Source organism: Harpia harpyja, chromosome 13, assembly GCF_026419915.1.
Source record: "Harpia harpyja isolate bHarHar1 chromosome 13, bHarHar1 primary haplotype, whole genome shotgun sequence".
NCBI classification, from domain to species: Eukaryota; Metazoa; Chordata; class Aves; order Accipitriformes; family Accipitridae; genus Harpia; species Harpia harpyja.
The window spans coordinates 26,051,601-26,067,661 of NC_068952.1; the positions used below are offsets into that span (position 1 = coordinate 26,051,601).

At 38.3% G+C, this 16,061-nt stretch overlaps 1 protein-coding gene across 14 annotated transcripts in view; it reads right to left on the reverse strand.

Moving 5' to 3' along the window:
- The window catches only part of BIRC6 (baculoviral IAP repeat containing 6), a 194,093-nt gene that overhangs the window by 174,188 nt on the left and 3,844 nt on the right, over positions 1–16,061 (reverse strand). For all 14 annotated transcript variants that reach the window (XM_052806225.1, XM_052806220.1, XM_052806227.1 and 11 more), the window contains exons 2-4: positions 3,628–3,809; positions 673–810; positions 69–262 (exon numbers count right to left, since the gene is read on the reverse strand). In XM_052806225.1, coding sequence (XP_052662185.1) covers positions 69–262; positions 673–810; positions 3,628–3,809 — 514 coding nt within the window. The remainder of the gene's footprint in view (positions 1–68; positions 263–672; positions 811–3,627; positions 3,810–16,061) is intronic.

The following is a 16,061-nucleotide window of genomic DNA, read 5'->3' on the forward strand; positions in this document are numbered from 1 at the left end:
ATTAAAGTCATCTAAAAGCTTATTCTAACTAAGGGGTCAACTTCATCACTTATTTTGTCTTAATATACCTGTCCACAGATCGACCAGGTCCCACACCAAGTTCTGGTCGTGCGCTGGGTAAGAGGTAAGATAACCTATCCATCACAGAGGATGCTACAGGTAAGGCAGCAATATTTTGATTTATCTTCTTGAGTTCATTTACAATGGCACTGGCGACAGACTTCAAAACATGATGAGGAAGGTGGAACGTTACCGTTGCCCACTAAATTAAGAAAAAAAGTGCCTAGTTTATATTTTAAAATTTTAACATCTAAACAACAAATAGATCACAAAAGTGTCAAAAGCAGAAACAAATGCACATCTTGCACCCTCTCCTGATTTCAAGAAATAATACAAGAACAGACACAGAAAAGCAACATGAACATAGTGCAAGTCAGTAACTTCAGATTTTAAGCTCGGTGGGGTTTATTAGTTGGATTTATCAGCAAGAAACTAACCTTGTTTGTTCTCTTAATAAGTGAAACTTCACACAGAAGAATTAAGGAACACATAATATATTCCATCCTCTTCAAACAAAATCCACCACTCTAAGTCAAGCATTTTGTACACTTAAATAATTGTTGCCAAGCAAATTAGACTTGGGAATCCATGTTAGACAGTACAAATTCTTACCTTTGCAACTTTATGATTTGCTGCTGTTTCGTGTGAGGTATTTTTTAAACCATCCTTCAGTTGTGTGATGAATAAGTCATATCCCTCTGTGCTAGAAACATCTACTTTTTCTATGCAAGCAGATAACAGCTGCTGAGCCTAAAATGCAGATGTGCAAGAAAAGTTGTCATCCACGTTAAAGAGCTACAGACAAGAATTACCCCTGTTTCATTACTCCAGGAAAAGTAATTTGTCATATCCTACTTTATCATATATTATATCAGCAAAATTCCCATAAAAGACCCAGAGTTGAGTAAGCAGTTCCAAATTTTACTTTGTAGGAAGTAATTACTACAAGTTTTCTCAAGGGCATTGTTAAACAAGTCAGTCATATAAACATTTAAAACTGTACATATATCAAAGCCAAGTAAAAAGGAGACATCTATTGCCCAATGCCTTCCCTTCAAAAGGATTCATTCAGCTTTAGGGACAAAAAGCAAGACCAAGAACAAAGTCTTGACGTTTTTCTGAGTAGCTTTGTATCTTAAATGAGGAAAACAACGTTGCAACAAAATTAGAGATAAATTACTTACAGTGCTAGTATAATGAAGCTGAAAAATGAGGCAGAAAAAAACAGGCTAGCTTAGAATCTAGAAATTCTTAAAACTCAGAAATAATGCATCTAGAAAAGAATACTATAAACATCCATTTATAGACTTTTTTTTCTTCCAAGTCCCATCTGTTTCTAGCTTGTCCCTGTGTCTGCTAACTTCATGTCGACCAATAAGATTTAAAGGTATGCTTTATGTGCAAAGGACAGAGAATTTTCTTTCTGTTGTTAGGTGGTGTTGTTCAAGTTACAAACACAGGGAAATATTTCCCAAGGGCAACGGCCAGCCAGTCCTTTAAAGAGCCACAAACTGCTCCAAACAGAATGGGCCAAATGGTCACTTGGTTACGACCTTGGGGAGTTCAGGGGAAGACAGACAGAAATAAGGCAAATCAGTCCCCTACCTAAGGCTGTATCTGTTTCTCAGATTTCAATAAAAAGACAGTTACAATTCTTGTGGCATCTCATACTTCCCAACTCTCTTGCAGGTGACAGAAGAACAACAATAGATTGTGGAAGTTCATAAATCGGGGAAGTAAAAACAGCATAGAAGCTGCATCACAACTTGTCAATGCTGCCTACTAGAAATGCATGAAGATGCACTGCACTACCAGTAGATCAATCATATAAAAAGACTACTTAAATTAAGTGCAAAAATTTGTAGAAAACTTCTAGAGAATAACAAAACATCAAGGCTCTTGCTTGAATAAAGGTTCTTGACCTTCCTATGATGAAAGAGGTGGACTGATGCATTTGTAAGATATTTGCTTAAAATTTACTAAAATTTTCTGAGGTCTGAGTACCTCCTCTTTAAAATTAGAAGTAAGAACTGAAGACTGCTGATGTTTTTGCTCCCACCTCACTGACTTGGCCGTGAATTCCCCAAATCTGTTCCTACTGAACTATATTTTCCAATTTTTTTCTACAGGAGGGATCTTTACAGAGAAGTGCTCTATTTTAACCTTGAAAAGGTCTGTAAACTCTTTAGAACCACAGAATCTTCAGCTAAAACTGACACAAACTTATAGGTTGTATTGAACCATGTGAGACTGCAAACCAGAGACAGCAAAACTTATGAAAGGAAATTATGACCTCTGTCAGTCTCTTCACACTCAGCCACACATACCAAGATTTTGTAGTTACCCACAATGGGTGTAAAAATTATGTCAGTGGCAGCAAGCCCGAGGAACCTGGAAAGCTCTCTTCAGAGACTTCTATGAAGCAACATTTTATTGCTGTTACTCCTACTCAAAACAAGTAGTTAAAAACCTCACATATAACACACATTCTTCATTCATAATAAGCACCTATTATTCAATACTCCAACAGCACAAAAATATTTTACATCAATCCTCAGGATAAGTTTTTGTTGGTGATGCATCAGTCAGTATAAATTTATGTCCCACAGAGATGAGTGGGAAGTGCTCTTTTCTCAGAGTGCTTTAAGGATTCAGAATCTGGATCTAGTAGTCCAGTTTTGTTTTTTCGACTGTAAGCACTATTCTAAATATTACCATTGGCAGATGCTCTACGCTTTTCCCAAAGAATTAATCTCACTTGTAATCAAAACTGCTGTACAGATTTACTTCCCAGGTCTCTTACTTCATGACCACTACAAAGGTGAAAGCTACTTTCCTCACCACCAAGTGCCTTAAAATAGAGGCAACTGTTAGCTATCTTGTGTTAGGCAATATTTAAAAATAAGAATGTACATGCTACCTCACCTAATAAATGCTATGCTAGCTGAAGATAAACCAATGCAACAAGATCCTAAGCATTACACTTTAAGCAAAAACGTATACATTAGATTCCCTTAAAGTGATACTAAATGCTTGGTTATATTGTCTCAAACCAGGAGGAATCCTGTTACAGCTGCGATAGTCCAAATGTAAAAGGGAAGCCAGGTCTGCAGGGAAAAGCCTTTCATTAGGCGAGCTAACCTAGCTAGAAAAGTTAGATTCCAGCACTAATTCTTCACATGTAGCAACACCATATTAGCTGATTTTAATTGTTTTTCCCTGAAAGCCCAAAACAAAGAAATTCAAGGATGCCTAGCAGCCCAGACTAAATTCTTGAAGTGCATATAGATTCCATACATAAGCACTGACAAAGCTCTGTAAATGAGTCCTTTCTTCTGGTCACTAAAAAGTTCCTTCATCCAAAATAATGTGCTCTCGATGAGGCAAGCTCTTGTTTGCTTGAGATACAGATAACTGCAAAAAGCTATTGCCCTATGACAGCTAGTAACTAAGATACTTTTCCACTACATGTCGTTAATATCACACTAGAAACTCAGGGTCAAACATCTTGTTTCAGTATTTCTGACAGAGTTATTTACATACTCTTCCCCCCGCCCCCCCCCTTACCTCTGTAACCGGCAATTCAAGCTGAACCACATCATCTTGTTTTGAAACAGGCGTTTGCAGAGCTGTGTCTAACAGTAAGATGCCATTGAGATCTTTCCTACATCCTACCGCATAATCGTCCACAAAGATCACTTTATCCACAGCAGAAATATACTGACATTTCACCCGTCCACCTGGTTTAGCTATAAAGGGGAAGACAAAAAGCAAGATCCAATCAGAAAACAGCTTTTATAAGACCTTTAATATCTGTTCCCGAAAGTAACGTAACACTTCAGCAAAATCTTTTACTTCTTGAAATGATCATTTTAGCTACTACAACTTTCAACAAACTTTTATATTTCCTACATTAAAAAACAAATAACCAAAATCTATACATCCCATCAACAACTACAATCATTTTATTCCTATAGTAGAAGCCATCATTCAAGTCCTGCTCCTACCAGGAGGCCTAAACTAGTGTTTTCAAGCCTAATGTAGATGCCTGATGTATTTGATGTTAGCTGACAATCAATAATAAGAATTAAATTGTACATATCAGCATGAAAGACAAAATTGCTAAACTACCATTAAGGCTGATTAACACCATTTCATCAAGCAAAACAATACTCAAACCTCTGAAAACTAAGTACAGCATATAACATGTGCCAATGCTACACGTGTTCCTTGAGACACTAAGGTAGCTTATGTCTGCTCAGCACTGCACACGTGATGTCAGTAACAGGTTAGAGAAGTTTGGTGGGAGTGGACAAAGACTGTCACCAGATAAATAAGGAAAGGCTGCAGCAATGGATATTATCCCAGAAACGTTTAATGTTACTCGACATTATTACGTGTCTAAGGCTGGATGGATTGTAAAACTAAACCCATGTAATATACTATCTGTGTAGAAGGCAAATTGCTTTAATTCACAGAAAGTGTAAGCTGCTGCTGCTACAGAAGAAGACTGTATGTATGCTATAAGTATATGGACACATCATCTAAAGGGCAAAGCAGAAATTGCTGGATCGTCAACATAGATCTCTTCTTGTTGCATGGGAACAGGAGTTTCATTAAATTTTGCATTAATCAAGTCCTGTCCCTGTTCTCCTCTTTCCTCAGACACTGGATACTGTTTTTATTATGTATAATTAAAAAATCACCATTTAGGTAGCTAGCATACAGATAAAGCATCCAGATAAAGACAGCTAAGTAATTTCGTCCTCTTCACAATTTGATATAGTTAAATGGAAATTACAACTTCTCCAAATATAGGGCACATCAATCCATCACATTGCGTTTGTGGTATCCTCTCTTAAAAACTCAGGTCAAGAATAGTTGTCAGCTGCCCTTCTCACCAAAATTTTGGAAACAATGACTCTATATATACTCTCAAAATATAGGACATATGCCTTTGCCTGCATGAAGTATACTACAATTGTAATCATTGCTGTAACAGTCAGAAACACTTCCAAGAGCCCTGGAATCACTTGATAGTTGTGAAGTTGTTAGTCCTAGCTCAACAAAAAACGGTCCTCTGAATGGCAAAACAACTAGTTTCAAACTGTATTTTTGCCAATACACTGGAGTTCCTCACACAAGACTTTCTACAGACAACACAGCTGCAGGCAAGGAAGGAAGTAAAGTCATTCTACAGAAAAACAATGGTTTCAACAAAAATTCCAATACAAGTTTTAACATCTTGAAAAGTATTAGTTTCAACAATGTACTGGGAACTATTATGTAAATAAACTAAAAGGTATCTGATGCCCTAAACTAGAAACCTCAGTAGATTCACATGGTGTTTGCAGTCTATTCAGTGTGATCCAAGTGATGGATCACTACAGGACACTTTCTTTAACCCATCACTTCTCTCCTCCTCCTTCCCAGAGAAAACAGGGAAAGCAGCTCACCTTTTCTGGCAGTGCCAACACCATGAACACTTTCTCTTGCGCTTTCCTTATTTTCTGTCAAGCACAGGAGTACACTCATGCCCTATGACTACGAGTTCAGCAGTCTGTAGGAGCCCCAGCCCCTGTGGCTTTCCAGGCTAGACCATTCTTATTTTATCATTTCTGTAGTGAAGTTAGTGAAATCTCATGTCTAAACCACCAAACAGCTAACTAATATCCTCTGTGTAAGCAGTCCCCATTTTTAGAAGCCAATGAAGATTACTAATGAGGTTGAAAATTTGCCTAATCAACACAGTATTTCTGCTCCATTAAGAAACAAAACAAGAAGTTATGACTAGAGCACAAGAAATATATTGCCTAACGACTGTGATTCTCACTGTGCTAGTTAATATTTTGGTTGGTTACACTGACAGAAAGACTTCGACCAAACTATCTCTAGGAAGTTATTTACAATTGCCAGTTGTATTTTATTCAAAGCACATAAAACCAAAACAAGCTCACTTAGCCTAAGTCGATGGAGCTTCAAGGAAATGATTCAATATTTAGTGTCCTTCCAACACCCTGGGAAACACATTCTGCAACTGACTGGTTTACACTTTGAATAGCCTCTGAACTGTTGACAAACTATTTTGAAAACTTGGGACTTTAATTTTGAAGTTCAGGAAACACATTTCAAGATGGTTCTACTACTAGTCACAAACTATATCATAGTTCACATATAGCTGCCCATATGATTGAAACAGTAGGCTGAGAACCAGGAAACTAAAGAATTTAGAAGTCTCCACTACAGAAGTCACCACTGTAGAAGAAATGCCTAGAAAAGTTTAATCATCCTCAAAGCATCAGCAGAAGGGTCCTTTCTAACTCAGGATCAACGTTTTACAATGTGTCAAAGGACTCCAACCAATATCCTTTGAAAAACCTACTAGTGGCACTACAACATTATGTCCTGACTGTCCAGCCTGGCTAAGTTTACTAGCAGTAAGTAGTGATCTGCATCTTCGCGAATCACAGTTCAAAAGTTTCACATAAACTCACTAAATGACTTAAGCCAGATCATTAAAACCCAATTGTTATTCTCATTTTAGCCCTAATTTTTTCAGTTGTAATTTATTTTGGGTGGTGGAAGGAGAAATAGTCATTTAAGGTTTTTAATAATTTTGCTTTTCAGTCTTGGCACAAGTGGATCACAGCTTCTCCCAAGATCTCCCACTTATCTGTATAGGATTAAAAACAAAACAACTCACAAAGAAGTCATTAAGCATTTTGTCAGTTCCTAATAGGAAACCTGGCAGGCTGCTAGCATGCTAGAAGTGCAAGCCCAATAGCATACTACATTGTAGATCTAGCAACCTGAAACTTAAAAGCAAATAAACATCAGATTGCAGAAACGAAGAATTTGAGAAAAGGAACATTCCCCCTCCGCCATCTTTGTTTCAAACAATACAGAACGGAGATCAGCAATTTCCTGTGATCAAAATCTGACCTACAAAAAATATTACAAAAAAGACTTGTTTGGAGAATACATAACAATCTAAGCAGCATCTGTTGTGCCCCCTTGTCTGCAGGCATCAAGATGAACCAAACTAATTAGAGAATTGGCCTTGCATTTCAAGTAGAAGAATGAAAAAACTTGTCTCCATTTCTCTGCTACAGATAGCTTTAGCCTCAAAGCTTTAGAGCTTAAGAGAAAGTGTCTGTCACCTGAATATGCAAGGCCACCATCATGAAGAGATGTAGGTTAATGTTGATAGTAACACCTTTGGTCTCTTCTAATATTGAAAAAAAGTTAATTCACCTTGAAAACTGCTAGCCAGGAATGGCACTAAAGCATATCACAAAGTCAGTAATTCTCTTGACAAGAAGCTCCCAATGCACAGCATGCAAAAAACCCAAATAGTTTCTAAATTACAGTAAACTAACATTTTTATCTGCAGCTATAAAGTGAGAGTGGTAAACATATGCATCATAGCACTACTTCCATAATGCTAAGATCCAAGACCAATCAAATATCTAAAGTAACATCCATAACTGATCTATGAATGCAACTAGGTCTTTAGATTAAGAATTAAAGCAAAATTTTTGCAGAAATAGAAATCCCATCAGCTCAGCAAAACACACACATTATGTGCACTGATTTTGCACTTCTAATTTAAACTACAATATCCAAACAATACCTCAGTACTCATTTCAAAACCAGGGGAAGCTAAATGGATAAGGTTTCAGGAGATCAAAAGCCCTATCTATCCTCTTAACTTTGTATCATTAGCTTTCAACATCAAGCTATTTAAAGGCAAGAGAATCCAAAAACTCAAGACAAGGGAATGGTACAACTGCAGAAGTCCTTAAAATTTACTGTTAGAATTAAAAATAAAATTTTAATTTTCCCCTTTCTATTGTGAAGTGTGGGCGTAAAGCTTCAAGTTTACGAGATATTATCACTCATAGTAATAAGGTGTGTGAAATTCTCCTTCCTGAAGCCAGGTTAGCAGACAGCAAAACTATCCTTTCCATTAGAGACAAAATGCTTCATGCCAGAACGTTGCTCAGCTACTTCTCACACATTTTTCACATGTACCTGCGATTAAAAAACCATATGTATCAGTTATCCTCATATGTTGTGAGGCAGGTGCCTTTCCTATTGCTACCAATTCACACAATCATAAAACCAACTGAAAAATCCAGTTAGCAAGTATAACATCTCATTGTATGCTACCTAAGTAAAACAAGTTTGCCAAGACAAGCATATCAGAACACCTACAGTTTGAGGAAGTTCTACAGTACATGTAAAAAAAAACCCCAAACTGTCTTAAAGTTTAACTTGCTGTCTTAACTTGCTATATTTGCAGGAAACTATTTTGAACTAATACTACATAAAATCACAATTATGGATTAGCTGCAAAGGGTAACATTTTCACACAAAAGAGCCCAAAAAGCAAACCACTGCAAGTCTGGTTTAAAAAGGAGAAAGTTGTCTCTAAATTGTTTCACATCAGTGGCTCCCAAAGAAAACAAAGACATGGTGGTTATGAACATTTGGGAACACAGTAACAAGAAGATGGCTAAGGCATGGCCAAACCAGGCCATGACTGCTCATCATTACTGAATTTATCAGTTATAGATTCTCTCTTGTTCCTCCTCTTCTCCTCCTCACCTACATCTTCAGTAGAAACTTCAGCAGTGCAGTTTCATCTTCCAGGTCCAGGCCTAGCCCCTTATTTGCTCTAAACATCACCTCAGCAAAGCACTCTGCTGCAAAGACACTCCATGGGTCCCTCCTTTCCCAAAACAAAAGCATTCTCAGACTTGAGCAAAGGATGGAAAGGAATCTATTGGATGAAAACAAGTTCAAGTTGCTATTTTAGACAAGTGATGTAGATGGGCTTAAACCAGCTATACACAAGCAACATTTTCTCTTTCAGATTTCACTATAAACACACACCTCCATCTGCCACATCACCTGGAAGAGCAGTCCAAAATGAGTGAACAAAGCAAAAACTCATTCAGAGCTGAAACATGGAAAAAAAAACCCTGAAAATGTTCTCCGAACAGCAAGAATGCCAAAGGAGGCAGAAATACCCAGCTTAAAATCACAAAGTGCCTTCAAACTCCCTTATTTGCCAAAACTGGATTTAGTTAATCAAGAACAAGACATGTGATCTACAGTTTATCTTTTCCTTTAGCAACAAACAGGACAGAATTGTTTCAGTATCAGTTTCATTATATGATAGCTGGTTTTAATAATCCTTGTTAGAGTAGGAAGATGTGTTATCTGGGCCAAAGCATTAGAGACTGCCACATGAATATTAACTAGATGTGTCTGATCAAGCAACTACTAACAGAAGCTAACATTACACTTTAAAGGTTTCAGAACATAAACAAAAACCCACTGAGATCAAGGCAGTTCATATTTCACTAGCTTTGCAGGCATAGGGTCCTCTTCCACTCTGCAGACTTAAACCAAGACTGTATCAGCAGGAAGACACTGGTGAGCTCTTTGTGCCCACGCTCTTTATGTTGTTTCAGATCTCCATGTACCTAACATGGCTGCCACCTTATACACCATACAGAAGCAACTGCTCACAAAGCTTTATACCATTATTCCGAGAACAAATTATGAAAGATTTCACAAGGTATTCTACAATCCTTCCTACAAACTCAGGTAAATTGTGAAAATTTAAGTCCCTGCAATTCTCCTGCAAACACCTCACAGAAGACAATGCCTTCTTCGAAATTTTTCTCAAAGTGAAAAACTATGATCAAAAATTTTCAGGAAAGTTGTCTTTCACAAACTATAGACAGACAGATTACACAGCATCCACCCAGAACCAGAGACAAGCAAGGAATACTTCACAGCTCAGTAACAGCAAGTTCCTATTCTTCAAGAGCAATTCCCTTCGCAGCATTTCACAACAAAGAACCTTTGCCAGATTAAATTTTACCACCAGTTCCTCTTTTTGTCACTAAAGAGGCTAGAGCATCTGAGTTCACCCATTATGTATCCTGCAGCCTCCGTAACAGGAGAAAACATCTCCAGTTACGGCACTTTTTAAACTCCCAAGACTGCTTGGCAGGAAACGGTTTAGATTCCACCCCCCAAGCCCCAATATTATAAGGGGTTGCCAAAATACCAAACTGAGAGAAGCAGCAAGTTCTCAAAAGCAGATGGGTGGGCTACAAGGCAAGTGAAAAACCAGCTAGACTGTCATGCGCAAAGTTAGTAGTTAATGATTCAACACCTACCTGGCAGCCAGTTATGAGTGGCATTCAGCAAAGCTTGGTATGGTTTACTATCTTCATCAATGGCTTGGATGATGGGACAGACTGCACCTTTAGCAAGACTGTGTATGACACCAAACGGGAGGCAACTGAGGGCAACTGATGCATTAAATAGCAGGGCTGCCTTTTAAAAGGATCTCAAAAAGCCACAGAAATGGCTTGACACAAACCTCCTGAAGTTCAACAAAGACAAATGCAAGGTCTTACACCTGGTATGGATTACAACCCCATACATCAACAGAAGCTGGGGACCAACTGTCTAGGTGGCAATCCAACAGAAGGAACTTGGGGATCCCGATGGGCAGGCTGAACAAGAGGCACCAATGCATCCTTGCAGCAACGCATCCTTGCAGCAACAAACTGTTACCACACAGGGGATCACACAGGCGGTAGATCAAGGGAAAAGATTAGTCTCCTCTACTCAGCAATTCTGAGCCCACTTCCAGAATACCATGTCCGGCTTTGGTCCTCCATCTCGGATATCACCACATACATGAGAGTCCCATGAAGGGGTACTAAGACAGTTAGAGGGCTGGAGCATACAACACGTGAAGAAAGACTAAGATAATTGGGCTTGTTTAGTCTGCAGGTAAAAGGGTTTAGGAGGAAATATAACAGCAGTCTTCCATTACCGCAGCAGTAGTTCAACAGCTAAGTTAGACTGCTGAGTTACTACCTTTCTCTTTTTGACATTACTTTTAAGGAAATACAACACTGAACACAGAAGCAACCATACTGGATCAGAAGAAAATGCAAATAACCTCAGATTTTGTTCAAGACAGTGGTCTAAACCAAGTGGTTAGTGAATAATTTAAGAAAGGGTATGTATACAATGGTACTTTGCTGTAACCTTCTGAGCCAGAAGTGATTTCTTTTTTTATACAATGACCTTTGATAAGTCGTTCTTCTATCAGTTTGTCCAACGCTGTTGTAATTCCACAAACATCCAGCATCCACAATGCTCTGTAGCCAGAAGCTCCATATTTTCCTATTTCTCAGTTACTTCTTTCGATGCCCTCAGCTCTTGTACTAGAAGAGACAATCAACTCCCAATTTACATTTTTCACACATCCAGAATTTTGCAAACCTCTCTCACTCTCTTACCTCCCCATTCCCAATCATTCCCACCATCACCTTTTTCAGGTTAAATACTGTCTCACATACATCAGCCATCGCACACCTTAAGTTTCTAGCCCTGTTATACTCTTTTTGAGATGGAAATATCAAAATTGCACACGTACAGGCATTGAAATGGACTTATATTCTCAGTTGGGTTCTTGACAATTTCTCTAGTAATTGCTTATATGATAACTACTGAGCATTTAGCTGTTATTTCCCATTTCTAGCACAACTCCAAGATCTCATTCTGGTATTATGAGTCAGTTCAGAGTCCAGTATACCAGGCTCCAACTCCACTAAATTCTTACGAGTGCTTCAAATTAATTAAACACATTCTCACATTCTCCCAATAACTGCTTCTACATAGGAAAGCTGAAGTAGAACAGACTAGATCCATTCATGTTTAAGTTATATTTAAAAGTGAAACTATTCTTTAGGATGCCTTTTCAAATTCTCTAGAGAAGCTGGCAAAATTGAAAGATCTTATATGTTTAAGACACCTATTTGCAGCATAGGAATATTTGAACATGGTGACTATGTAAGTTTAACTTTAGTTCTGTCACTAAAAGGGGACATTCAGAAAAGCTAAGTTAAGCCTTGTAAGACTGGTCTTGCCAGGCTCCTTCTACAGGTAATAGGAAGCAGGTTCCTCCAAAAGTTCAGACTAAGGACTTTTCCTTTCTCTGTATTGAATGGAGAGGGAACCTAAGATTATTTGTTGAAAAATGCTAATCTTGTTAATTCTGACTTACAAAAGCTATAGGAAACTGAACAAAAAAATTCCATTATTAAAAAAAGTCTATCGAGCAGTGTTGCATGTCATCGTTTACATCACAATATGAATCTAGGATCCCATAGAAGACAGGTCAACTAAGTCTATCAGAGTGTTTCTCCACAATAACCACAGTGCCTTCTTGCTCTCCAATAAAACACTCCCTATCTTCCCAGTCTTCGCTGCCATCTGCCCAGCTTCCTTCTTCTCTAACCCTTTCTAACATTCTCCCCATTGTAATCCAGCCACTCCATTACAGTTCTCAGTCCCATCCCTCACCCTCCCAGCTCTTCCTTTCCCTAAGGAGTTTTGCATGATAGAGTCTCTGTAGCCTGTTGCCCAGTAAACAGAGTTTATCAAACTCTTCTCCTACATCTGCCAAATGCTCAGGAGAGATCCTGATTGCTTCACACTCAGTCTGGTCAAGGACATGCAGTGGATCAAACAGTTTTCCCTCCATGAACTGTACAGGGGACTGAAGAACTGCTGACAGACTATGCTGTGCAAGCCTTCACTAACCAGCACTTGAGACTGGGTATGTGTTTTCACTAATGCTACTAATTTTCAAGACTACTTAAATGATAAGCAAATTCCCTCCTCTCTTAAGTTACACATTCAAAAAATTAACAATAAAATACTCACTGAACAGCCCTGGCAAACACCTCAAGAAAATTTTAAACAGAATAGTGTTTGTATTTATGTGACAGATGAGTTATTATTTCCACAATTTTCCACTTTTAATCCAGGCTGTAAAACAAAAGCTGTTCTTTCTCCCCTGCTTCTTGTGCATCATCCTTATCTGTGGAGTGCTCTTTCCCCTAACATACATGCAAATCTTCCAAATAAATGTTTTGCATATACCAGACTCCCTGTCTATTTTTAGACCAGTGGTGTGCGCTGGGTCCTTTACCAAATCCTGATACTCTTCCCAAAGACAAGGCAGCAAGGAATTGGGCCAATATACAGTCCAGTATTTGACTCCACAGAAACCAAAAGCTGCCAAGTATTAGCATCCACGTGTACTTCACAAACGGAATAACTGAGGGCAATAGCTGTTCTTTCTTGAACTGTCCACTCAGTGACAGGCACTCATGTGGTGACTGCAAGCAGTCATTGCAATTAAGAGAGCATTAACTATTTAAAGGACAGCTTTCTAACAACAGAACACGATACTGTGGCATCACTTAAGAACCATCAGGAAAGTGAACTGATCCATGTGTAAAGTTTTTATTTAAAAATTTAAAAACAAAGGTGAGCACTACTGATCCCAGTGGAATAGACAACATGCTACAAGCTATCTCATAGCATGACCTAGGACAGACTGATATGCTCAAAAGTTGTCCTAGAGTCCACACAGTTGTAAGCCTTATCTCCATCTCCAAGACAGCCTAAGAAGCATTTTTTAAAGACATCATACTGTTCCGGGAGAATTAAAGAATCCTCATAACAGCAAGGATGGACAGTTTTGTTTCCTGATTTGAAAGTAACTTGGAAAGAAAACCTGAAATAACAGATCAACACCATACCAAAAAATCAGACATAATCATTATTAAAAGCTTGAGAGAAACAATTAAGGTGAATCTTCAGTCTAGGACAGACTTTTCTTATACTGTTTTATAAACCTCTAGGTGTTGCATTTCACTCAAGCTCAAGTTATGGATACCAATGCAATAGTAACCATAAAAATAGTTATAAACAATATAACTAAAGACTCAGAAAGGGGTTCTACTGAGCCAGCTAACATTATGGTAGGCTGCTAGAAAGGACCAATTATAGGACAAGAGAGTATACTAGATCCAAACCACTGGTCACCACGATGTTCAGAATAGTAAAAAGATCAGGGCTTCTAAAGATCACTAGGCTGGGCAATCCAAAGCAAAAACCTTCTCCACATTCCCATTACTTCCAGTCCAATAGAGATTTTCCTGCTTCCTTTCATAATGTTCTGGACTTGAACTAATCAATTATCTCTGCCAGAACATATTTCTGCCAAGTTTTTTCTGTATTTTGTATATTACAGTATACAATATGACTGAGAGCTGAGTTGAAGGGTTTACCACATAAGCATATTAAAAGCTGTCTTGACCAAAGCTGGGCCACACAGCACTGAGGCTGAAAATCAGTATCTTCCTGAGGATTGTTCATATCAATGAGAAATACCTTAACTATCTGTGAGATGGAATGGGGCAGGAAGTCAAAGTTCAAATCCCTGACACAGAGCACAGTATTTCCTCTTTGGGTCAGTAAGAAGTATTTCAAGATACATCTTCCTGCAAAAGACCTTTTTAAAGTCCATTTGCAGAGGGCTAGGAAATTTCTGATTATCTGACATTAAAGCATTCTGCAACCCTTAATAATATAGTGCCATTGTTGCAATGACAGCCACGAATCCATCAGTCCAGATATGAATGATCTGTCAATAAAATGGAAAATGTTGTGCTATCTTGTCTGGCAACATAACATATGCCTGCATCGCTGTCTGTTGTTACTTCTGGATCACTGCAATAAACATAGTAATGCAAACATCCCTTTAAAGGCATGTGAAAAGAAGAGATCTCTATTTTTACTCTATTTTAGCTTCTGCAGAAGATAATACAGATGTGCTTCCACAAAGCCTGGAGATATCAATTAATGGCATCTTGACAGTCTGGCAAGATGCATGGCAAGTAAGAAGGGATAACTGACATACTCTGATTAAGCTAGCAGACAAATGGAGCACACAGCGGTCTAGAATCTTTACTGGTATGAAACATTGAACTGAAATCTAACAATTCACCTATTCTGTTCTTTGAAGTGCTTAAGGCTCTTCATGAATGACCTTAAGATCACATAAATCAATGGAATGATCTCTTTGGGAAGCATTTTACCCAGATTAGCATTGTCATCCAAGTATACTCAAACGCAAGGTGGGCTGTAGCAGATCACTAGATATTTGACAACACCCTCCATGCAATGAGAAAGTAAACAAGGAGAAAATTCTGTATTAATTGCAACAGCCTTCATTATTAATATTTGCCTCATAATTGAACAAATGAAAATAAGAGCCAAGAAGATGAAGAAACTCGCCCCAGTTTTGAGGAATGACGGAGACAACTTGAGCAGTATTACCACAGTGAGCTTGAAACAGTTGAAACTGCTGCTGATGTCTTCAAATAATTCAAGCCTAGAATTGGATGGCAGAGTATCCCAACAGTTTCTTCCTAGAGATTATAAGTGTACACTCCCTCTATGACTTCCAAGCTGCAAAAGAGAATCTTTTCTTCTTGTTTTGCCTCCTGCATCATATAGAAAGGAATCAAAAAAGAAACAGAACTGGGTATCCCTCGATAGATTTCCAAGGCTCCATAATTCAAAGTGAGCCAGCTGAAGACAAACAGGACTTCCCAAAAGGGAATGCTGACAGATAGACAATGGTGTTGAACTTGCTGCCACAGGTGAGCCTCCTGGGCTGGGACCTATTTCATTCTAAATTCTTCTATCAGAGGAGCAGCAGTTGAGGGCCTCTGGTGACAATGCAGACTCTGTTTCCCCTACAGGAACTAGTACATATGTACAATGAACAGATCTTTCCCTGTATGGATTCAGAAGTCTGTAGTTTGATTACTGTTAGGGTCTCTATAGTAATTTAGAAGGCTTTAGCTATGAAACACTGCATTTTAGTGAACAAGGCTCTGAAGCTATTGCTATGTCAAATTAATCTAGAAAAACCTACAGAAACATTCAAGATGGTCACTGTCCATCTGACAGTACATTCTATTGTGTTCCTGGCCAAGCCTCTCTGGGAATTACAGCACTGTCCCAGTTCAAGCAGTTTTCTTATTTTATTTGTAAATAGAAGGAACTAATAAATCAAACATCTCTATGAACACTAAGAG